We start from the raw sequence: 24,306 nt of genomic DNA, 5'->3' as shown, positions 1-24,306 counted from the left end.
TCCGAAGGATATAACAGCAATTTACCAGAGCTAAAGTGCTTGGGAGGTTAAAGTGACAACAAAGAACGCAGAAACACAAAGCATCTTGAAGCAGGGTTTCAATTAAATGTGGAGGATTTACTAATACAGTATACCAAAAAAAAAAAAAAAAAAGAGTTACAAATTAATTTAATCTTCTGCCTATAGTTTGCAGCTGCACTCCAAAGTGTCTAGGGCTTAAGAACAAAGCCTTGAAGGGCCTCGGAGTGAGGAAAGCTTCAATTTTTAATGTATAACGCCATTAGCTGATAACTTGTGGAATCTGCAACCCCTGCGGAGGGGCATAAGTGCGAGTAACAGAGACTGATGAAGTGACATATTTGTTCATGTCTAGAACTATGAGGAAGAGGGTTATTACTAACACTATCAGGCCCAACAGAAATATGCCCTAATAACCTTTGGGATCCTCCACGTTATCAGTTCTCACTACATCAAATATATTAAAATCAAAACCTAATTCCCTTTAATTAAAGACAATTAGTTTGTTTTACTATTATTGTTTTAACTTGTATGACATTATAATACATTGCAAATTAAAGATGGAATAACAAATGGAATGAAAGCATCAAACTGTGAACACTTCTCCACCCATGTTTGGTGAAATGGACTTATGACTGGTGTCTATTTCAGGAAATTCAAGAACAACCATCACTAAACATTGAAAAGTGGTGTAGAAACAATTCACCCTAAAAAGAACACAGTGGGACCATGCATATGCTTTCCCTATTCAATTTATACTTTTCACATAATGCTTTCCTATCATTCCAAGGATTTCTTTAACACAAATAGAATTATGGTTCAATGGAGGCATAAGAAACTTAATTAATTTGCCCAAGGTCATACTGGAGGTTGGTGGCAAAGCTTGTTAAATTACTGGCAATTCTGGACTCTACAGATGTTTTGGCAATGGCAAAGGTCCCTGGTCGGCAAAGGCCCCATGAGACTCCCAGTACAGTAGGTGAACCACAACAAATAACTCCTGACGCCTGTTCAAAACGTGCCAAGTGCTCTGGAGGGCTCACAAATAACGTTTCCTTTGTGTAGAAAGAGCCTAACTGTGAGGTTCCCATCAGGAGTGCTTCTTAACATATCCCAATATTTTAAAAGGAATGACTCATCCTCACCAGAGCCCACTGATAGAAAGTAAATTTGTTTTAACTTAAGGATTCCAAACACAGCAGCACAAAGAAATAAATCAAACGTTTATCCATCATTCAGAAGGTCCTGCATTCTATTCCACTGATTACCAGTAATAATGGAGAAAAGATAGCATTACAAATAACTGTTTCTAATTCAGTGGATCTTTTTTTCTTTTTAAATTAGAAATGGGTTTATAACAGTGGACACTTAAATGGGGCCAGGGCAACAGTAATTCACAAGTACAATATCCTAATGCTGTTCCTTTAATTGCTTTATTTGTTTTACTGTAAAAAATGATTGCTTGCTGCAGTCTAACCATGAATGCTGAAAAGCATGATACATTGAGGTCTCAACCTGGGCAAACTGTACCTAAACTTACACTTTATTGCAGCTTAGTTCACAATCTTCACCTAATATAGGGTTATATCCCAGTGCAGCAGGAGGATAAATCATCCTGGAATATTACTCTGGCAAAGTTTAGCTGTGACTGGAGCATATGTGCTTTCGAGCCACTGAAGCAGAGGCCCATAAAATACACTAATTACTGGAAGTTATGGTCACTGAGTGATTGATAGCGCTCTGCAAGGCAACTTCCTCATTTTCAGCTCTTCTGACGGGGCTCATCCGCCACATAGCAATTATTAATTCATGACCCACCCCTCAGGCACTAGTACCTTTACTTCTAATTCTCCTGCTACCAAACTACTGCTGCAGCTGGACACTGTCTTTCTTCATTCTGATGGCTGGGTAAGGATGATAAAAAGTAGATTTCATGCTAAATGCTATTGTTTTGAATCTTTAAATGTTCCTTGGTCTTTCTAACCTTGCTGTCCTAAAACACATAATTCTCCTCCTTCTCCCATAATGCTATTTTACTTGTGTCATTTTCTTCCCTTTTCCCTTGTAAAAAGTTTGTGTCTATGCATATATATGTATATATGAATATGTGTGTGTGATATATACACACATATATAAACACACATACAATCCATCTGTCTATACTATACTATAGTAGACCAAAAACTCTGCCTGACTAATTTTTTAGTTTTTTAGTTGAACACTGTGGTTTAAATGCAATATATAACTTCAACTAGGCCATAGTAAATATGAGCCAGCAAATTGATTTAAAATAAAAGGCACCCCCCCAACCTTCCATTTAAACAGACCCACTTTGAAGCTCTGAAGACATTCTAATTGTTTCAAGTTGATTTCCATCAGTAGCTTCACTCAGAGCAATGCTAATTAAGATATCTGAGTATATAACTGAATCTCTAAAAGTCTCTTAAAAACAACCGCAAAGGTTTTTTTTTTGATGGTGTTCTGTGCATTGAGAAAAAATTCAGTGAGAGACTCTGAATTAGAGAGAAAGTTCAGTCATGATGGATGAAAGCAAACATTTTACTTTTCTAACAGTAAAATATGTTCTTCAAAATCTTGAACAACTAAAAATGCAATAGTGAGGGTAGTTTTCCTGTGTGGAATCTGAGACAGGGTAACAGATGAATAGATGACTCTAAGCTACCTACCCTTTCAGAACTTGTTTCAAATTATTCCTCCTCTCCCACTGAGAGTTAGTCCCAGAAAATAATTTGAAGGACAAAATCCACACCCTCTCTGTCCATAGTATTCACTGGGCAGTGCATCACATCCCATCTGGTAACATCTTCCTATATATCTAATGCCTGGTAAGTTTCACTTGTTTAAGGGCAAACTCTAAGTCATAAACTTTCATATATCCTCCATGACACCAGAAATAGTATTTTGCATTAGGCTAACCATGAGCATTTCGGAGAAGGCAATGGCAACCCACTCCGGTACTCTTGCCTGGAAAATCCCATGGACGGAGGAGCCTGGTAGGCTGCAGTCAATGGGGTCGCGAAGAGTCGGACACGACTGAGCGACTTCCCTTTCACTTCACTTTCATGCGTTGGAGAAGGAAGTGGCAACCCACTCCAGCGCTCTTGCGTGGAGAATCCCAGGGACAGCAGAGCCTGGTGGGCTGCCGTCTATGGGGTCACACAGAGTCAGAAACGACTGAAGCGACTTAGTAGTAGCAGTAGTAACCATGAGCATTTGCTGATTATGATAAGCCCCCTGATGGTGATGTCTCCTAGAGCTTAGTCAGACTGGCGGTGCGTGGATGTTTCTACCATTAACACTACAATACTTTAATAAACATAGTATACAAACTTCTCAGTATTAGTGGTCGATAGTTTTAACTGGGGCTTCCTCTAATACTGAGAAATTTATATACTATGTTTATTAAAGTATTGTAGCATTAATGGTAAAAACAACCATGTTTTAGCTGGCAAGGCACTCTTACACGTACATCACTGGTTAGAATAATCATTTTCACATATTTTAGCATTATGATGAATTTAGCTGACTTATTTCTTATTAAAGACTAAAGGGTTACAAGAAGGAAAAAAGATTAGAATTAACTGCCTCCCAAAACATTTCATGTGCTTATGAATTCAACAACCATTCTCATCTTTACAGTAAGAATTAAGAAACGACACTTTTTCAGGCTGTTCATCTAATGTGACTTGTGTCCTCTAACAGGAGCTAGCTTTAATCCTGATAACAGTCTCTAAGACCTCGCTTGGGTTGGGGTGTCCTCCACCTCTAAACTGCTCACTGGAGTCAGGTAGCTATGGGTACCCTGAGAAAACATCAGTGCTGGGGTATAGTCTATGAAACTCAATCTAAGTCACATTTGTATTTCTAGGCATTTCAAAGAGTCAAAATCAGGAGATACACTCACACTTGTGGCCTCTCCCTGTGTTGCTGCTCCTTGAGAAAGGGAGACAGGAGGCACGGAGGGGAGAGAGAGAGATGGAGTGGCCATCCCCACACCAAGAGTCCATGCATGCAAGTGAAGGCATCCTGAATTTTCCATTATTAAGCACCACTGGACTGCACCCTCGTGAGAGGATGCTACATGGAATGCTGAGCCCTACTAGGATTCCTGACTCACAGAATCCCGAGAAAAAAATTAATGACAGTTATTTTAAGCTACTAATGTCGGGCAGTTTATTAAGAGTAATAGATAACTGAAATGCCATCCTTGACATTGATGTCCGCTCTCCTGCTCGTCTGCCCAGTCATGCGGACTTTGCTTTTTAAGAAGAATTTTATTTATTTATCCACCTTCGGCTGTGCTAGCCCTTTGTTGCTGCACACGCTTTTCTGTAGTTGAGTCAAGCGGAGGCTACTCTCTAGCTGCGGTGGCGTCTCTTGTTGCAGAGAGCGGGCTCTAGGGTACTCGGCTTTCCATACTTAAGACTCGCAAGCTCTAGAGCACAGGCTCAATAGTTGCGGCTTACAGGCCTAACTGCTCTGTTGCATATGGAATCCTCCCAGCTCAGGAATCGAACCCATGTCTCCTGCACTGGCAGGCAGACTCTACCACTGAGTCACCAGGGAAGCCCCCTATGCGTTTTTCCATTGCACTTTTACTGATCTTTTCCCCTCTGAGTCAAGGAGCTCCTAAGGACAAAGTTTTTCTATCGCTACTGCTAACACAGGGCAGTACTCCATGAATGTTTACTGATTAGATGGAACTCTTACCTACCCACTTCTGCTTTATTTCAGCAGACATACTGGAGATTAGGTTAATTTTTGTGTTTCTTTAAGAAAAATAAACTAGGCCTTGGTTTCTGAAAAACAACAGCAATTGTACTAATACATTTCAAAATACAATAAAGCTGAACCAACTATAGGGATAGTGTAGGTAGCAATCCTGTGAAAAGCAGCTGAGTCACAGTAAACCAGTCTTTCCCTTTGTCTAATTTCCTGCTCATTTACACTTACCATTTCTCACTCCTTTCTTCAAAACTACTGATCCACTTCTTTTCTACAGCTTAGTGGAAGAAGCAGACTTTCATCCAGAGTCAGGATGTTTAACTGCCGCTGCCTTGTCCAGTCACCTAGCCTCTCTGGAAAAGTCCTTTAATTTCTCTAGACCTCAGTTTCCTTATTTGCCAAGTAGGAACTTTGACGCTTACAGATCAAAGTTGGTGGAATGATCTTGGATACCTTAAATTGCTGATTTTTTTGGTCACTTCCCACCACAGTGGGAAGAAGCTTAAATGAGATAATAAATATCAAATGGCTTTGTTAAGTGTTACATACACATAAAGTGTTGATATCCTTCCAGAAGGACACTGAACAAGAAGATGGCAACAGAGAGCAGCAGAGGAAAGCGCACTTTCCTTCACATCAGAGGTCCCAGCCGCAGCGCCTCTTCTGCACAGCCCTAGCTTTCGCTGTACCTGCAGGCCCAGTCCCTCCCTGGGATCCAGCGAGGATCCAAGCTTTCTCACTGATAGGAGGAGGGATCTGGCTTAACAAGTTCTAATGTCTCTTCTAAATAGTTAAAAGACACTTTGGTCTATAAATACAAGATAAGGTGTGTAAAAGATTTTTCTAAATAAATGCTAAAAAAAATTATTATTACTCAGGTCAGAATCAAAGCATGTAAGGCAGACTGGAGGATCTTTGAGAGGATTTTTAAGTCAATTCCAGGTCACTGGATTTGAGTATTGATAGAACTCAATGAGCAGTGGTTGTTACTGCTGGGTATCTCAAAGGTAGCAGCAGCAGTTCCTCAAATTATCACACTCGGAGAATTTCAGACTTGACACGTGTCACTAGAACCCCGCCCGCTTCTTATCTTTTAGATCTCAACTCTAAAGTAACCCCACACTACTCAGTTACCCCTATTGTACGATGCTATTTCTGTCTAAAAAGTTACTACTGTCAAGCATAGTATATATTTCTAAGGTAGGCTCCATGAAAGCAGGGATTTGTCCCTTTCACTCTCAGCAATGTCCCCAGTGACCATCACACTGCCTGCCACATAATGGCACTCAACAAAAATTTGCTAAGTGACTAAATGAATAAATGACTGCATCTTGTCTAACTTTATACTTGGCTCTTCTACAGAATACTTCTTAAAAAAAAAAAAACAACCCAAACCTGAGACAAGTCTTCAGTCGCTACTTAAATGTTTCTAGGGATGGGTCATTTTTTACTTCTAAAGTGATAGCAGCACTGTTGAATAGCAAGGGTGTAGGGATCTATTCATCAGAAATTTTCTTTTTGAAGATTTTTTTTTTTTTATGTGGACTATTTTTAAAGTCTTTACTGAATGTACTACAACATTGCTCCTGTTTTTTTTGCTTGTTTTGGTTTCGTTTTCTGACCACAAGGCATGTGGGATCTCAGCTTGTGGGAGTTCAATATGTAGGACTGTAATTGTATCCTCTGTACTGGAAGGTGAAGTTAACCCCTGGACCGCCAGTGAAGTCCCAGGGAATTCTTCTTTAGACTGAATAGAAAACCATGGACTTTTTTTTTGTTGTTAGCTTCAGAAAGTTCGGCCTGCCAGTCATAAAGCAGCAGATTTCCTATCCTCTACTGACAATTCTTCAAACACTGGAATAGGAGATGTTAAACGACTGCTTTGTCTTCTCTTTATTTCTTTATTTTTCATATCAAGACTTGATTCAAATGTTTTAAAAGTCCAAATTGTGTGTGCTTGTGTTTATACACGATTTGGACATGTGTGTTGAAAAACTTAAAAAACAGTCTGAAATCCATCAAAATAACAAAATGCTTAGCTGGGATTGCTAGCACCTGTTCCATCTTGTTCTGTCAGTCTCATGGTTGTTCACGACAGCTCTGAGCACAAAGCAAGCTCAACAATGCCTCATTCAGTGGGAAACACTTCACTTTGTCTGCCAGTTTCCCATGCACTACCATTACTGACAACCTTGGAAAATGCACATTTAGGCATGGTAATCTGAGACAGCTGGATCCCTTCACAGACCCCGCAAAGGACTGAACCAGTCAATCCATCATCTGCCAAAGGTCATTTTAACAGCTTCTTTTTGCAATAAGTTATATAAAATTTCAGACCAAAAAAATGACAATAGAAAAAAATCAAGTTAAGACAGAATTACAGAAAATTAAGTGCGAGCAGGGGCATGAGTGACGGAAACTGTTACATGCTCTTTTCCTCAATATTCTTCAGTGGAAGGGAAAGAGGCCCATGACAAGAATTCCAGAACCACACTTCTACCCACTTTCCTATACAATCTCCCACTGAAATCTCCTTTGTCCTAGGACCCTTCAGCTTTAACCCTTCTGCTTTCTGATGGTTTTCAGCAGAAACTTCCAACAGGTAAGACACTTCACTAGATGGAGCAGCAGACAACATATTATAGTAAGAGTCAGTGTCCACTCACGTTCTTGACAATGATTATAAAAGGAAGAGGAGGAAAACCTGGTTATCTGTGGAGCACACCAAAGGCTAAGCTGCTATGGTTGAGAGAAGCTGACAGCAGCTGCTCAGAGGGCGTCCAGAGCCATCCGTTACCCCTCAGACCACAATCACCGCGGGCTAGGAGAGCAAACAACGCTGCAGCTACAGACTGACCAGCAAAGTTACATTTCTGTTTTTGGTTTGTTTGTTTATTTCGAAAGCTGGGAAGAGGTAGGTTCTTCAGTATATTTAGAGGCAGGAGCTGAGTCTAGAGAATGCTCCATAATTCTTTTCACCTGGTAAACATTCACTGCCCAGATGTTATTTCAAAAAGAAGCTTACTTCTCAAAGTGCCTTCTTAAAATATATATATATATGTTTATTATTATTGTTTATCACCTGTCTCCTAATTACATTGTAGGTTCAACAAGGAAAGGGAACATGCTTGTTTTATCTATCAATGTGGCCCCAGCACCCAGTAAAATATTCAGCACATAAGAAGTTTTCAATAAAATTTATTAATGTTATATTAATATATAGAAATGTAAATTAATTAATGTTATATTAATACAACATTAACACATTAATGTTAGATTAATTATTAATTTATTAATGAATATTCATTAATGTTTATTAATACTAACATTATCTTTGGTCCACAGATAAGAAGAGACTGATACTTGGAATAACAAAATGACTTGGCCAAGATAACACTGATTATAAGCGGTGATGCCAGCATTTCTGGTTAATGCAAAATGTGAACTCTTAACAGTTCAAGAGTGAGGATGACAGCCGTAATATCTGAAAATATATCAGAGAAAGAAAACGACATACTCTTCACCACACTTTTCCAGAAACTTCTGTGAACGGTACTGGGTGGAGTGATCTCTGTCACTTTTTCAATACTTTTTATTTTCACTTCACATAGCTTAATATGCTTCATGTGTTTGCTCATAAACATAGAAAATCACAGTTCATTCTCTTGATATCTAATGAGACTTATCTGATGTCCATTCAACAGTATGGATAAAGGCAAAATTTAAAAAAATTAGATGTGTTAACAGCTTTTCAGAACTCCACAAGACAAGGTAGTTACAATCAACTATTTGTACATTTTATGCTAAATTTTCCTTGGGAAAATTGTATTATAGATGTCTACAGAGAAGTCAATAATTTACGATTCTCTGACAAAAATTCACTTTCTCTGGGTGAAAGCACTGATATATGTCATTTTTTAAAAAGTTAGGGTTTTTTTCCCCTCCTGTAGGAATATTAAGAAGAAGTCCATCTCAAATGACATATAAATATTTCTTTCACATTATAAAATTAAAGTCAAAACATTTATTTTGATGATCTTCTCTCCTTTGTTTTCTCTGTTCCTTCTTCCTGAAACTTGTGTTTTTCATGTGAGATTGTCTAACCTGGTTCTCTAATTTTCAATTCTCTCTTATTTGTTTGTCATCTGAAAACTCCTTTGTTACTGCAGCCTGTTCTTTTTTCCCAGATGTCATAATTTCTCCTATCCCTCTGTGAGTGTTACATAGTTCATTTGAATGTTTCTCCTCTGCAGTTTTTGAGTTCTCCAAATTTCTTTCTTTTTTAGTTATTTTAGGTCTCTGTTCTTACCTTAAAATCCTTCCTCAAACGTTTTGCTAAGAGTAAAATTTTGCTAAGAGTAAATTCTGAGTGAGAAACTCTGCACCTCTGTGTGGAGTCTGCAGGCTTAGGCAATGCCATTTGGCCGGACTGTTTCTACAGGGAACTCCCAGATCTTTAAGATCTGGATCTTTAAGACCTCTTGGTCACAAGTTTCCTCGAGAAGGTCTCTTCCAATATTCTACCTCAAAGGTAATCTTGGCTGCCAGCGTCCCAGAAACAGGGTGTGGTAGGACAGCTGCGAGTCTCCACATTCAGAATCTAAACTTTCATTTAATGTCTCTGTATCAGGAATGAGACTCAGCCTCCTACAGTACCAGGTATCACTTATTTTATTCTCAGAGAAATTCCTCTACTTACTCCTCCCCTAACATACAAACTCCTCTTGTGTATTAAGGTTTAGGAGGGTGACCGAGTTAAGGAAAGAATCACTGAGTCAGACAGCGTAACTATTCGTCAAACAGCTTAACTGTTCCTCAAACAGACTAAACTCTCTTCTCTGGCCTCACCTCCACTCTTAGTTTCAGACACCTGGTACCACCAATGTCTGAGCCTCCTCGGTGATTTAAAGTAAATCAGGTGCTTCTTTTCTTCTTTACTGCTGTACTCTCAGTTCTGTTGTTTACTGCTGGCCATCTGCTTTCCCACACCCAAAATTTGGTTGCTGTTGTCTCCTTTCCCTTTCTTCATGGTAATAAAGCTTTAAAAAAATCTCTTTATGACCATTTTCAGTGGAGTTTGAGGTGAGAGTGGAAGATAATGCATGTGCCTCAATGCCAGGCTCCTCTGTCTACGGAATTCTCCAGGTAAGAATACTGGAGTGGGTAGCCATTCTCTTCTCCAGGGGATCTTTCCGACCCAGGGATCGAACCTGGGTATCCCACATTGCAGGCAGATTCTTTACCATCTGAACCACCAGGAAAGCCCTTAACCCTAATTTGTAGGCTTTCTGAACCATATGTGAACATTTCAATAGGTAATTCCTCTTAAAGAGAAGGGATAATGGCTTAATTTTCTCATTGTGACCTTTCCACAAGCTCTGAAATGGAGCGTCCATCTAAAGGCCCCAAGAGATTAAGTGATTTACCCTAGGATCTATAGTTTATACTGGCTGAAGTGGAATTTGAATCCAGGTCTGATTCAAAACTCTTCTTCACACTCCAAACACTTGCGATCCATTCAGCAAATGTTTGTGAGTGCTTACGTTAAAGACTTCATCAAACTTTAACTCTGATCTTTATTTTCAGAAACTACTTTAAAACCATTACAAAAGAAAGAAAAAATTGAGCCCCAAAGATTTCCTGAGTAATCACTAGGGCAGTGAAATTGTGCTAGAGAGGGCAGGAGATTATGAGAGAATCGGATTTAAATTCTGTCATAAGGATCTATGACATAGCAATAAATTAATATAATATAAAGTGAAAAACGCACATGCCACAAGGAAGATGTAGATGAAGGTCAGAAGAAGAAATTACTTTTAGCTGGAGAGATGAGTTGGTGTCATAAAGGATGGGTATTTAAATTGTATCTTGAGGAGAAGAAGAAAATGATACTCCACATAGAGTGAATGGCATAATGCTCCCTGAATATTTTTAACATGGTTAAAGAGATTTTGAAGCTCGTAAGAAAAATTCTAACTCTGTCAGAACAATACAGCCCCATCAAATCTTCAGAAGACGGTGCTACTTTGATGACAATGGCCTCGTGTGACTCTCTGAATGTGCTCTTCACCTATCTAGAGACATTTTTCATCGGACAGACCTTGCTTTCATCATTTAACACATCATTCAGACCACTTCAGTAAAACAGTGATCATGCTGAAGAGGGGTCTCAGAGGATGGGATGACACTCCAATTAACCAAGCACATTGAGCCAGACTGTTCTGTGCTTTGGACTCAAGAGACTGCTGGAGAGAGGAGGTGAACAAAGGCAGAAAGAGCGAGGAGGACCCAAGTGAAAAGAGTAAGATGCAGGTGCTAAAGATGGGGCTTTCAGTCTGACTCCTATGGAAAAGCCTGTCAGATTACTCACCACCGACCTTAATAAGTTTATAATAGCCCGCCAAAGAGAATCACAAACCAGAACATGTACTTGGATAGCATACTCAGTGAGAGAAAGAACCCTGACGAGTGACCTGGTGCCTTTTTAGATGTGTGTGCATCGTCCTGGGTGCTAAAAATGCGAGCATAGAGGAGGGCTGTGCTGACTCATTTTTTTGACCCAATTAGGACCAGCTGAAAAATCCAGCTTTTCCAAATATGACTGCTTACTTCCCTCCTACAGATTTGTGTTGTGATTTGAGTGACAAAAGAGTATGAATGGGGGGAGGGGGGCTCAGGGCCCGGAACGCATATACACCCATGGCTGATTCATGTCAATGTACGGCAAAAGCCACTACAATATTGTAAAGTAATCAGCCTCCAATCAAAATAATGGGGTATACCCCAATATGAATGGGGTAACTAATTAGTGAGAAACAAACGAATCAAGCCATTCGTTCCGTGGGAGGAGAGAGAAGCACCGCACAGCCTGTGAAACTAAGAAACCCTGCCCTAAAACATCTTAGGTGCTCCCTACCCCTAGGAATGAAAACTATCAGTTTTTACTATGTACACACTCTTTTTCATTTTAAAGTGTAGCCCTGAAGTCTTTAAAGAGCAGCAAGAAGGGTAAACAGTCCTAAAAACCACCCAGTCAAGTGAATCAGTGGGATCTCTCTACGAGAGTCAAACAAGTATTCTAGAGCAGGATTAATCTTCCCAGCTTGTCCTAGTTCAGACATTTTGTACACCTGTTAGTGGTCTCACTTCTTTTTTTTTTTTTTTTTCATTTTCACACTGATTGTTGTCATAAAGGCTCAAGAAAGAAGTGCAATTAATTCCACGTGGGTTCTTTTCCCCATTATAAACCCCTTACATGGCAATGACCTTTATTTTGTTCTATAATTCACATGAAGAGAAATAAAACACATTTCAAGGTCTGAGTTGAAAACCATAAACAAAAAACACGGAAAGGGGCTGAAATCTTCATAGCTTAGTAAAACCACCATGCTTAGTCAAGCTGAATAATCTCAATTTTCCCCTTCTTAAGGATAATTTCCATCCTTTATCTTACTTCAGCCAACTCCAAATACTATGTATAACTAACAAAATCCTGGAGAAGACCCATTTTAGCTCACAGAAAGAGGGATACTGAACTGAGAGAAGATGGGGGCAGTGTTGCTGCTGGATAAAAGATAGTCTGATATTAAAGATTCTGTGCTTAAGGCACAAATGTACCTGTGACTTTTTAAATGGCACATTTTAGCGGCATGTAGCATCATCTTTTATGGAAGAGTGTGGCGAGAGGCCTTGTTATGACTCCCCATGGGGACTGGGATAGCACATTAACACGGGAAGGGCAGGATGAAGAAGGCAGGCAAGGGTGCACCTGTATTTTAGGAGTTTAAAGCAGTGAATGCAGCCTTTTGACTCTTGAATCACCAAAAACCTCAGGGATTTTATGGAATTTAAGGGTGGGTGCTAGGTAGAAGCAGAAGGGGAAGAAAACTTTAGTCCCCATTTTGTCTCTGATTCTTGTGTAATTTCAGGAAAATTTCTTGGCTCAGTGTCCCACATTTTTACCCCATTGCTTCTTTTAAAATTTTTACTGATTTATTTTTGGCTGTGCTGGGTCTTTGTTGCTTGGCATGGGCTTTCTCTAGCTGTGGTGAGCAGGGGCCATTCTTGGCAGCTTTCTCACTGTCCTGGCTTCTCTTGCGGCGGAGCACAGGCTCCAGGCGCACAGGCTTCAGAAGTCCCAGCATGGGGCTCAGTGGTTGTGGCATCTGGGCTCTAGGGTGCACGGGCTCAGTAGTTGTGGCACCTGGGTTTAGTTGCTCTGCAGTGTGTGGAATCTTTCCAAACTCAGGGATCCTGCATTGGCAGGTGGATTCTTATCCACTGCACCACCAGGGGAATCCTCCCCCATTGTTTCTTTACCACCTGGTACTCTAGGGGAATAAACTGATTGATTCAAAACATTTTGAGGAAGGTATCCACACAAGTAGGTAGAGCTTGCATACTTGGACATCTGCTCTCTCCTGAAAGGTTTACAAAGATCCACCTTAGAGTGTGCTGGGGGATGGGGAAGGGCTCCTCCATCTCTTCCTTCTTTCTCCAAGGGGCAACTCGCTTTAAGACAACCAAGCTCAACTGTCAGCTCCTTTGAAAAACCTGTCTTGCTCTCCCCGCCTGAATCTTTGTGGCTCAGAGTACTTCCTTTTTACTAATGACTGTCACACTGCCCTGGGCTTTAAGTGTCTGTTTTCTCTATCACAGGCAGGCCTTCCTCATCTTCGTGTGCTCCACTCTTCAAGGGTCACTACATGGTAAGCACTTAAACAAAGATTACTGAATGAATGAAAGTGCCTACTCTCCACAGTGCATGTCTAGAAAGGGAATCTTGTTTTTAAAGGTGAGGATGAACAGAAGAGAAGCAATTACTCTTTGAAGATGTTAACAATGTTTCAGGACACAATTTTCTACTCAGAATTTAAAAATGCTGCTGAGATGCACACTTCTCTCCATCTGCAGTGATTCTGAACAGGATTTACCACATCTATTCCTAGCACACCATGATGAAAGCAGAGAAATTGGTCCTTATGTGCCTTTTGTGGGCTGACTTCCCAACCCCTTCAGGTAATGTTCTTATCACATCTGCACCTTAAAAAAAAGAACCTTGGTGTTCTCTTATTGACTCACACACAGTTTCTCATCTATGGACTCAAAGCCTCTGACTCCTATTTCACATTACATATTTTTGTACCCCAAACAAATCTGGTATAAAACACATTGTTGTTATTTGGTCATTAAGTCATGGCCCACCTGTTTTGTGACCGCATGGACTGTAGCCTGCCAGGTTCCTCTGTCCATGGGATTTCCCAGTCAAGAATACTGGAGTGGGTGGTCATTTCCATCTCCAGGGGATCTTCCCAACCCAGGGATTGAACCTGCATCTTCTGCATTGGCAGGCGATTCTTTATCACTGAGCCACCAGGGAAACCCATAAAACACATTCCAGGGCCTTACTCTTCTCTCTAAAAACTTAATTCACCACCTGAGTTTGGTCATTTGTTCTCACTTGCCTATCTGCTGGGTCATAAGCTCCCAGAATACAGACTATGATCACACAGTTCCTTTCAAAAGCATTTAGTTAAGTATCTCACACAGAGGTGCTCAGCAGCTCTTCCTGATGATCATAAGCACACTGCACTTCACACCCTCTAAGGCCATCTCTTCCGCCTCCTAACCTCTGGCTCCTCAGCATCTATTTTAAAATGCAGGGAGCGGCAAAACACCGAATTCTTTTCAGCCCTCACTTGACCAGCGGTCCTTTTCTACTCCCCACTTCATCACATGAGCCAAGGCACTCCTTCAGGCCTCCAGGTGTCTCACACTCATTGTTGACACTTTTCCACACACTTCCTTACACCTTAATCTTATAAATTCAACGAGTCTGTTTTCTTCAGTCTTCTAGAGACTATTTAATAGTTTACCTCCAGGATAAATGAACATGATCAACAAAATCCCAAATACATCAATGGCAATCTCCCTTCCTATACAACAGAGTCTCTTTTTATTAATCTGTATCCTGAGCACTCAGCAAAATGCTGGCAGACATATATTTCAATATGTAACATAAATATGTTCTATTTATTAAGTATCTGTCTATCTACCTACCTATCTTAACTAGTCTCCCTGTTTCCATGATTGTCCCTCTATATTCTGTGCTCCATAGAGCACGCAGCTATCCTGTGAAAACATCTTTCAGATAATGTACTCTCAGAGTAACATCTAAAATCCTGACCATGGCTTACAAGGCTGTATGTGATGTGGCCCCTGGCTACCACTCTGAATGTGTTTCTCCCCATTTTTCCTTGCTAACTCACCCAAGTAACTCAGGTCTCTCGTACTATTTGCTGTTGCCTGACGACCCCTTCTTTTCACACCATTCCAGTCTCAGCTCAAAGGCTGTTTTACTGGAAAGGAGGACTCCACTTCATTTTTCCCCATAGGACTTACCACCACCTGACAGATTATATACTCAGTTATCCTTCTGTTTCCTGTCCCAAACACTCCACCCCTCTCACCAAATGCAACTTCACGAGAATCAAGAATGGAGTGTCCTTCATATATCCCCACTGCCTATCCACTGGACATAGCAGGAGCTCAACGCATGGAATGAAGAAGTGAACATGGAAGGAAGGAACGGTGTGCTCTAAAGCTTCAATCTGTCAGTTTCCCTGTCTGACAGTATCGCTATGCCGCTGCATGTCTTTAAGTCACACAATTCCAGAGCTGTTGCAGAAAGTTGCAGACAAGAGCAGACTGCTGAGAGTCATAAAATGTTAGTCTGGAAAGGGGATTAGAGATCATTATTTAACAGAAGAAGAAACCGAGGCCCAAAGTTAAGCCTAGGAGCTTGCACGGGGCCACCTAGAAAACCAGTAGCAGAGCTAGAACTGCAACCTAGGTCTTTCATTCCCACTCTAGGACTCTTATCTTTATGCCATGCAACTTCTCAAATGCTCCACACTATATCTGGTCTTTTATCAAATATACTCAATGACGACTCATCTAAAATATACAAAGGGTAATTATATAACAGCGAGAGCTGAGCTCCACAAACCAAAGGTACTAGTTTCCCCTAAAACAGGCTAACTGGACACGCCCTTTGGGATTCTGTTGGGAGACTCAGTTCTGAGCATCTGTCCACCAGCATTGCCAATCTCTCAGCTGTTGCATATATACTGTATTTCCTCTTGGAGCCCCTTTCATGAAGAAGCAGAAAAATATGGTTCAAGAAACACTGAATATTTTTGCTTTCTTTCTATAGTGCAGGTGAATTGACTCTGAAGATATCTCCTTAGAAATTCAACTGCACTCATGCATTACAAAAATCACAGAAAAAGCGTTTGACCAAAAAAAAAAAAAGTGATGGAGTTGTGACTGAAACTCTATCCATGATCTTATTTAAGGAGTTCTTTTTATTTTTTTAAAGAGTTCTCTTTTATCTGAATCAATGCATGTAAGATATATCACTTGAAACACTGGTGGATATCTAGGCTCTATCCTGCTGTAATTCATGCTGAGCCAGGTCTCCATATAATACAAATTCTCTGCATTTCCTTATAGATCAACAATCACTGTACAGAAAGCCTAGCACAAAGCTCTAGTGGGGGTACATGTAGCATACAAAAATAAAGTCCATTCTAAATACAGCTGTAACATTAAAACTGTGCTATATACATATACCTATCCTCCTTCAAATCATTTCATACCCTGTCCTGCAACATGTGATATGAGTCTAACTGGAATAAGGTGGTTTTTTTCTTTCTAAGCAAACATATAGAAATTATACATCCAAATGAGTAGGGCTGTACCGTTTAATAAGGTAATCACCTCTAGAAGTCATATATGCCTTCCAAGAAGGCTGCTATCACACATACTTTTTCTGGAATTTCTCTTTTCAAAACACAGGTTCTCCACATTTAGTGTGCATATGGATCACACTGGGAATGTGTTAATAAGGATAATTCTTACAGATTTGAATTTAACTGGTCTTTTGATGGGAGTCCGGGAACCTGTGTTCTTAAGAAGCACTCCAGGCAAGTTTTACACAGGTGATCTGTGAGAAAAAGCACTTTAGAATAGTCATGTAAGGGTATCAAATAAGGACTACTGAGTTAACCTCTGTTACATACACACACAACTCACTGGAAGCTTCAATTTTTTTTTTCAAATAGAAATATTTCTCCTAATAGAATATATCAGTACAGATACACATAAGAGCATCTATTTGCAATCAACATACCTCCATGAAAGAGATTCCTAAGCTCCAGACATCAGAATGAATTCCATACTGCTCCCCTGAAATTCTTTCAGGCTGAAAGAAAACAGAAGGGAGCTTGTGAGTTGACGTAAGCTACTCCAGGAAACACATATGCTCAAGTGAGCTCAGCTAAGGCACAGTCACCAATATCTGCACAGCACATTATCAACAGAAAAATAATCTTATATGTATGTGTATTATACAGATAACCCATAGAAACTGTATAGGTAATACAGATATATTAGATATAATTGTATTGAATCCTCACAAAGATCCTGTGAGGGAAACTTTGTTATCTTTGTTTTAAGATAAAGAAAATGAAGGCTCACATTTGTGAGATATTAGGCAAAGTCCTAAACTAGTAAATGAGCTGAAACTTGAACTCAAACCAAATCCAGTGGTCTTAACTAAGGCCACTGTAATTTGTCAAGTGACAAATACAAAGGACATTATATAATATTATCACTTATTTGCATTTTGAGAGATGGGTCTGAATCACTAGGAATTCTGCTATTTAAAAATTTTTATTGTATAATATTAAACTTGTAGGAAATTTTTAAGATTAAGACTAGTACAAAGAAAACCTGTATTTCCTTTGCCCAGATTCACTTACTGCTCAACATTTTATCCCATTTATTTGGCTTCTTTTTGATATAAACCAAGGAATAGTTTGAAAGGTCCTTTTGGGACTCTTGGTCCTCCATTCAAGATATGTAGAAAATACTTGTTCTAACAATTACTCTCTAGTTCAACATTTATTCTCTAGTTCTCAACAATTACTCTCTAGTTTAAGAGGACTAATTCCATACTGAAGTGGCTGCTGCCTAGTTTCTCTATCCCTCCAGGATTTGGCATTCAGTAAGGTACTTCACAGAAGTCTTTAGAACGAACACAGGAACAAATGAATAAAAGAAACTGAGGTCTCACTGAGATGGAATGGTTGCTTAACGTTACAGGGCTAGTAATGGCAGGGCTAGGATCATGATCCATACCTCTTGGCCCCCAGTACCATACTCTACTCTTGGTACCATCCCTGGAATTCCTGGAAGCCACCATAGCCATCATCCTTCAAAAGCTTGCATGAGCCACCCTTAGTAGTAACTGGAGTTAGGGTAAGTCTGGTCTACAGCAGATGGAAGAAACAGGAATTCACCACTCACCAGCAGGAGATACACCAGGGGTATGGAAGATGTGGGCCAGATACTCTCAGGTGAGTTGGCTTACTTGGGACCCAAACTTTGTAACCTACTTCCCATACCCACCTACCAGGCTATCTCAATATATTTACTGTCTTCTCCTGGGACCATTTTTTATAAAATTACGTAAAGCCCTACCCTGGGGTAGCAGGATGGATTGTCTTACTTCCCTTTCCTTTATTTATTTAATTTGTAAAATACCTTTCCTACCAAGAATAATTCTTTCCAAGACCCAAGTAAGTCACTTCAGTGACCCCATAGACGGCAGCCCACCAGGCTCCCCCGTCCCTGGGATTCTCAAGGCAAGAACACTGGAGTGGGTTGCCATTTCCTTCTCCAATGTGGGAAAGTGAAAAGTGAAAGTGAAGTCGCTCAGTTGTGTCCGATTCTGTAGCAACCCGATGGACTGCAACCTACCAGGCTCCTCCGTCCATGGGTTTTTCCAGGCAAGAGTACTGGAGTGGGGTGCCACTGCCTTCTCTGAAATACCCATACTATACTGGTACTATTCATCATCTCCATTTAATAGATAAGGCAAATGAGGCACAGAGAGGTTTAATTTGTACCCACTGGGAAAGGATGATAATAGCTACCACTGAATGACCACTTAGTTTGTCCCAGAAACTGGGCTAGACACTCTGTATCCTCTACACTTCATACAACCTGACAAATATTATTGCCCTCATTTTACAGATGTAAAAACTGAGGTTTAGTAAGATTAAATGACTTGCTAAAGTTTAGAGTTACAGATTAAGTACTAAATGTATTATTTAAGTACACAGTCAGGATTCAAACCAGGTATGTCTGACTGCAAAACCGAGGTTCTTTTCTGTGGTCAAACGGCCCCTCCGAACTATAAGTCAGAAGAGCCACACACTAGTCTTGATCTGGTCAGTATTTCTCAAAATACAGCCTTGGACTCATTCTCATAGAACTGCCCGTGGTGCCTATTACAAATGAACTTCCAGTATCAGAATCTCTGGAGGTGGCTCTGGGAGAGCTTCATTTTAGAAAGTTATTTCTCTGGGTGAATCTTCAGTAAACTCGGCCCCAGTCACCAAACATGTCTTTGTTTCCTACAGAGGGGGCGACCTGCCTTTCTCATCTCTGCTTAGTGCCCAGAAAGGGCCCTTCTGAGGCCCTCCTGTTCAAGGGCCACCCTTTTCAGGTGAAAACTTCCTCCACTCCTCAGGTCAAATTATGAATTCCTGCCTCTGTACTTCTTTAAAATGCTGTTCCTATCTTTCACATTAATTTATTACACTGAGTTGTAACCATCCAGTTGACAGTCTGCTTCTAAGAGCCAAGGAGCATTCTTATCTCATATCCAGTACCATGCCTGGCACATAGCAGGCAGTCGGTTCCACAGGTCTGTCCTCAAGAATTCGTACAGTAGTAGGGACTGAAAAATGTGTCCAGGCTGCTGAAACTAACTTGGGTACAAGATGAGTCCCAATACATCCTGAATTTATGGAGCCAGGGCTTGATGGCGCCTAAGACTGCACAACTCAAATCCGTTCTCACACTTGAAGCCAAGATGGCCCACTCTGTCCTCTTCCCTCCAAAACAAAACAAGACAAAGCCAACAGCCAGATACCGCACTACTGAGATAAGAGCTGTGATGAGTATTTTTCAGTTAAAAACCAAAAGCTGGGTTACTTTCTGACATGACAGTTGTCACCAATGTGGGAAGCTTAATAGAAGGAAAAATATGACTCTTGTCTGAAGCACTTCTGCACTGAAGTTTAAGTGTGGAGGGAAAACTCTGGTCTGTTCTTAATGAGAACACTAAGAAGTGGTGATGATTTAAAAACCAGAGGGTCTTAAAAGAGCACCGCTCCAAGATGGCATGCACACTATACCCCTCCACTTACTGCTGTGGCTGGGCATCAACCTAGGACCCAGATTTAGTTAACTCATTCCAGAACTGTCTCACTAATTCTCTCTTGTCTTCAACATCCTACCAAACAGTGAGTTTTCATTTTTATCTAGTAGTTTTGTTTGGGACTTTCTCAAATCAACTATGTCACTTTTAAAATTTGTGATCTAAAGACTGTTTGCAACCTTTTTTCCTGGTGGCCTCTACTTAAAAAACAAAAGACAGGCTCCCCTGGTGGCTCAGATAGTAAAGAATCTGCCTGTAATGCAGGAGACCCAGATTCAATCCCCGGGTTGGGAAGATCCCCTGGAGAAGGAAATGGCAACCCACTCCATTATTCTTGCCTGGAGAATTCCATGGAGAGAGGAGCCTGGCGTGCTACAGTCCATGGGATCACAAAGAGTCAGACACAACTGAGCGACTTACATTCTCTCCTAACACAAGACCCTACCGTTTACTTGTCAAAAGCAGGGCGATACCTGGTACATCACATCCCTTACTCCTTCCCATGAAGGAATTTCTGCTCAGGGTTAGGCTACTTAGAAAATTAACAAAGTATGCACAAAACTTTAGGTTAGTATGTAATAACTGCAAGGAGATCAAACCAGTCAATCCTAAAGGAAATCAACCCTGAATATTCATTGGAAGGAGTGAGGCTGAAGCTGAAGCTCCAATACTTTGGCCACCTGATGCCAAAAGCTGACTCATTAGAAAAGACCCTGAAGTTGGGAAAGATTGAAGGCAGGAGGAGGAGGAGACAACAGAGGATGGTTGGATGGCATCACGGACTCAATGGACACAAATCTGAGCAAGCTCTAGGAGATGGTGAAGAACAGGGAAGCCTGGTGTCCTGCAGTCCACGGGGTCGCAAAAAGTTGGACATGACTGAGCGACTGAACAACAACAACAGTATGTTAAAAAAAAAAAAAAATATATATATATATCAATCATAAACAATGGGGATTCTTTTTTTTTTTTTTTAAAGCTGGCAAGATCACCGTGTAGGTAGTAGTAGAACATTCAGGTTAGATAGGGTTCTGCAGTCACACTACTCTAACTCAATCTATCTTCCAGTTCACTAACTCTCTCTTGTCTTCAACATGCTACACAACAGTGAGTTCTCATTTTTATTTAGTAGTTTTGTTTTGGACTTTCTCAAATCAACTATGTCACTTTTAAAATTTGTGATCTAAAGTCTGTTTGCAACCTTTTTTCCTACTGGTTCTTTGGGTTGCTCTGTTTCTTTGTGGGCATGGTTATCTTTGCTTTATAGTTTTTGTTCATGAAAAAAAAATTTCGCAGAGGTTTTCTGGGGCCTCACATTGATGTGTCTACTTCAAACAATATTCTCAACATGAAGATCCTTTTCTAACTCAGGTCACATATACAAACATCCAGGGTACAAATTTGTGCCAGTTAGTCTGTGGCCACAACTTTTCCCCTTTTTCTTTTTCTTCCTGTTGCTCTTTTGTTCCCTGGGATGGGGAAGAGTAGCTTTAGATCTAGTTTGTTTGTTTGTTTTGTCCTTGGTAGGAAGTGGGGCTCTTCAAGCTTCCAGCATAGTATAGGGAAGATCTCCTCTGAGATCCTCTGCCTTAAGGAAGCCCCCTTATCATTCACAGCTGCAGTACAGGCAAATATCCTCAGGAATAAGTAGCTTTGGTACTCTAACATTCTATTTTCCCCTCTGTTGGAGGTTTCCTTCTGAAAATCATCCTGGGAGTCGCCAGTTGCCTTCTTAGCTCTTCAGTGCATTTGAGATGGTTTTTAAAACTATTTTAATTAGCATTTTTCAGCAGAAAAGTTGGTCCAAATAACCTAATGTGCCACTACCAGAAACTAGAAGCTGGGGTCCTAGTTAAATCTTGACCATCACTATTTGGCCAGCTCTGAGATTCTGGGCTAAAGTTACTTCACCTTTGGTTTCCTTACCTGTAAAATAAAGACATGTATACCTAATGGAGCTGTCTGAAGACTAAATAAATCCATGTAATGTGCTCAATTCAGTACATGCCACATGGGGATGCTTAGTAAATGCTGGCCTCCTTCCAATCATCACCACTATCACTACGATCACTGCATGAACATGGCCAACTGAGCCAGATCATGGAATCTGCACAGGTTATAATCTGGGTAAATATACTTTCCAAAAATAGGAAGAGTGCAGATGGGAAAAATGTTCAGAAGATAGGAATAGTTATTTAGACTGACTTTCCGATCCCAAAGGACAAGTATTTGCATAAGATTTCTTAATTTCGAAACTTCAGGAATTCATGGTAATAATGTTAAAATTTTATATTTGATTTTAGGAAATTATAATAAATTACCATGACTCAATAGTGGGTTAAAGTTTCAGAGACTTCTATCTTTAAAACAAGAGTAAAAGTTCTAGTAATTAGAATTTTCAAGAAATGATTTAATATAAATCCCCAAAACCTTTTGGATCCCATTTGTAATCCTTCTGGAAGAAATCCTGTTAAAATATACCTGAAAATGTTTCTTGCTTTGGATTAAAATGTCCATTAAACCTAATTACCTGCCTGCCCCTAAAATGTAATGTGTACTTGAACATGCCACTTCATTTTCTGGGTCATCAAGGAGGTGGGACCAGATGACTTTCCAAGTCTCCCACAAGGACCACTGTTTAACATGCCCATAAATTGTTATTGTTTATTTGCTTGTTTGTTCTAATGACTTTATAACCTTAGAAAAGCTTCCCTATCTTTGTCCTAATTACCATTTTCTTATACCTAACATTTCAGATTATAGAATAAAGTGAGACTGTTCACACATGCAAGGCTATTTCTTTGATTTATTTTCTTTTCAATATTTGAGTAGTCTAGTGGGTTGTATCTGAGTCATCCGAGGGTCTTTACACTTTATCACACAAGTAGATAAAATACAATACAAAAACTTAAATCGTCTGCTTATAACTAGTGAACAAATCATTTTTGCAATGTAGGTTTCATGAACTGATTCATTCATTTAGCACCATGTGAAGGACTGAATACAGAGAAAAAGCCAGAATAAACCCTAAACAAACTAATCCAGATTTGGAGAGACACATGAATAATTTGGATAGAGTGAGAGGCACAGCAGTTAAGAGTTCAGTCCCTGGAAGCTGATTACATAAGTCTGACTCCTCACTCTGCTACTTATTAGCTGTATGAAATTGGTTAAGTCACTCAGCTTCACGATCCCTCATTGTCTTCATCTGTGAAAAAACAATATTTATCTACCTCATAGGGTTGTTGTGAGGATTTAAAGAGTTCAGTCATCTCACACGCTGGCAAAGTAATGCTCAAAATTCTCCGAGCTTGGCTTCAACAATACGTGAACCAGGAACTTCCAGATGTTCAAGCTGGATTTAGAAAAGGCCGAGGAACCAGAGATCAACTTGTCAACATCCACTGGATCATTGAAAAAGCAAGGGAATTCCAAAAAAATACCTACTTCTGCTTCATTGACTATGCTAAAGCCTTTGACTGTGTGGACCACAACAAACTGTAGAAAATTCTTCAAGATATGGGAATACCAGACCACCTTATCTGCCTCCTGAGAAATGTGTATGCAGGTCAAGAAGCAACAATTAGAACTGGACATGGAACAACAGACTGGTTCAAAATTGGGAAAGGAATACATCAAGGCTGTATATTGTCACCCTGTTTGTTTAACATATGTAGAGTACATCATGCAAAATGCTGGGCTGAATGAAGCACAAGCTGGAATCAAGATTGTTGGGAGAAATATCAATAACCTCAGAAATGCAGATGACACCACAGTTATGGTAGAAAGCGAAGAGGAACTAAAGAGTCTCTTGATGAAGGTGAAAGAGGAGAATGAAAAAGCTGGCTTAAAACTCAACAATCAAAAGACTAAGATCATGGCATCTGGCCCCATCACTTCATGGCAAATAGATGGGGAAACAGTGGAAGCAGTGATAGACTTTCTTTTCTTGGGCTCCAAAATTACTGCAGATGGTGACTACAGCCATGAAATTAAAAGACCTTTGCTCTCTGGAAGAAAAGCTATGACCAATCTAGACAGCATATTAAAAAGCAGAGACATTACTTCGCTGACAAAGGTCCACAGAGTCAAACCTACGGATTTTCTAGTAGTCACGTGTGGATAACTCTCAGAGTTGGACCATAAGAAAGCTGAGCGAAGAAGAATTGATGCTTTTGAACTATGGTGTTGGAGAAGACTCTTGAGAGTCCCTTGGACTGCAAGGAGATCACACCAGTCAATCCTAAAGG

At 40.1% G+C, this 24,306-nt stretch overlaps 1 protein-coding gene across 5 annotated transcripts in view; it reads right to left on the bottom strand.

Annotated features, from left to right (window-relative positions):
- Positions 1 to 24,306, bottom strand: part of MAP2K5 (mitogen-activated protein kinase kinase 5) — a 263,311-nt gene that overhangs the window by 85,563 nt on the left and 153,442 nt on the right. For all 5 annotated transcript variants that reach the window (XM_070468702.1, XM_070468703.1, XM_070468704.1 and 2 more), the window contains exon 16: positions 16,958 to 17,029. In XM_070468702.1, coding sequence (XP_070324803.1) covers positions 16,958 to 17,029 — 72 coding nt within the window. The remainder of the gene's footprint in view (positions 1 to 16,957; positions 17,030 to 24,306) is intronic.

Source organism: Odocoileus virginianus, chromosome 6 (assembly GCF_023699985.2).
Source record: "Odocoileus virginianus isolate 20LAN1187 ecotype Illinois chromosome 6, Ovbor_1.2, whole genome shotgun sequence".
NCBI lineage: Eukaryota > Metazoa > Chordata > Mammalia > Artiodactyla > Cervidae > Odocoileus > Odocoileus virginianus.
This window is presented reverse-complemented; position numbering and strand designations above follow the sequence as displayed.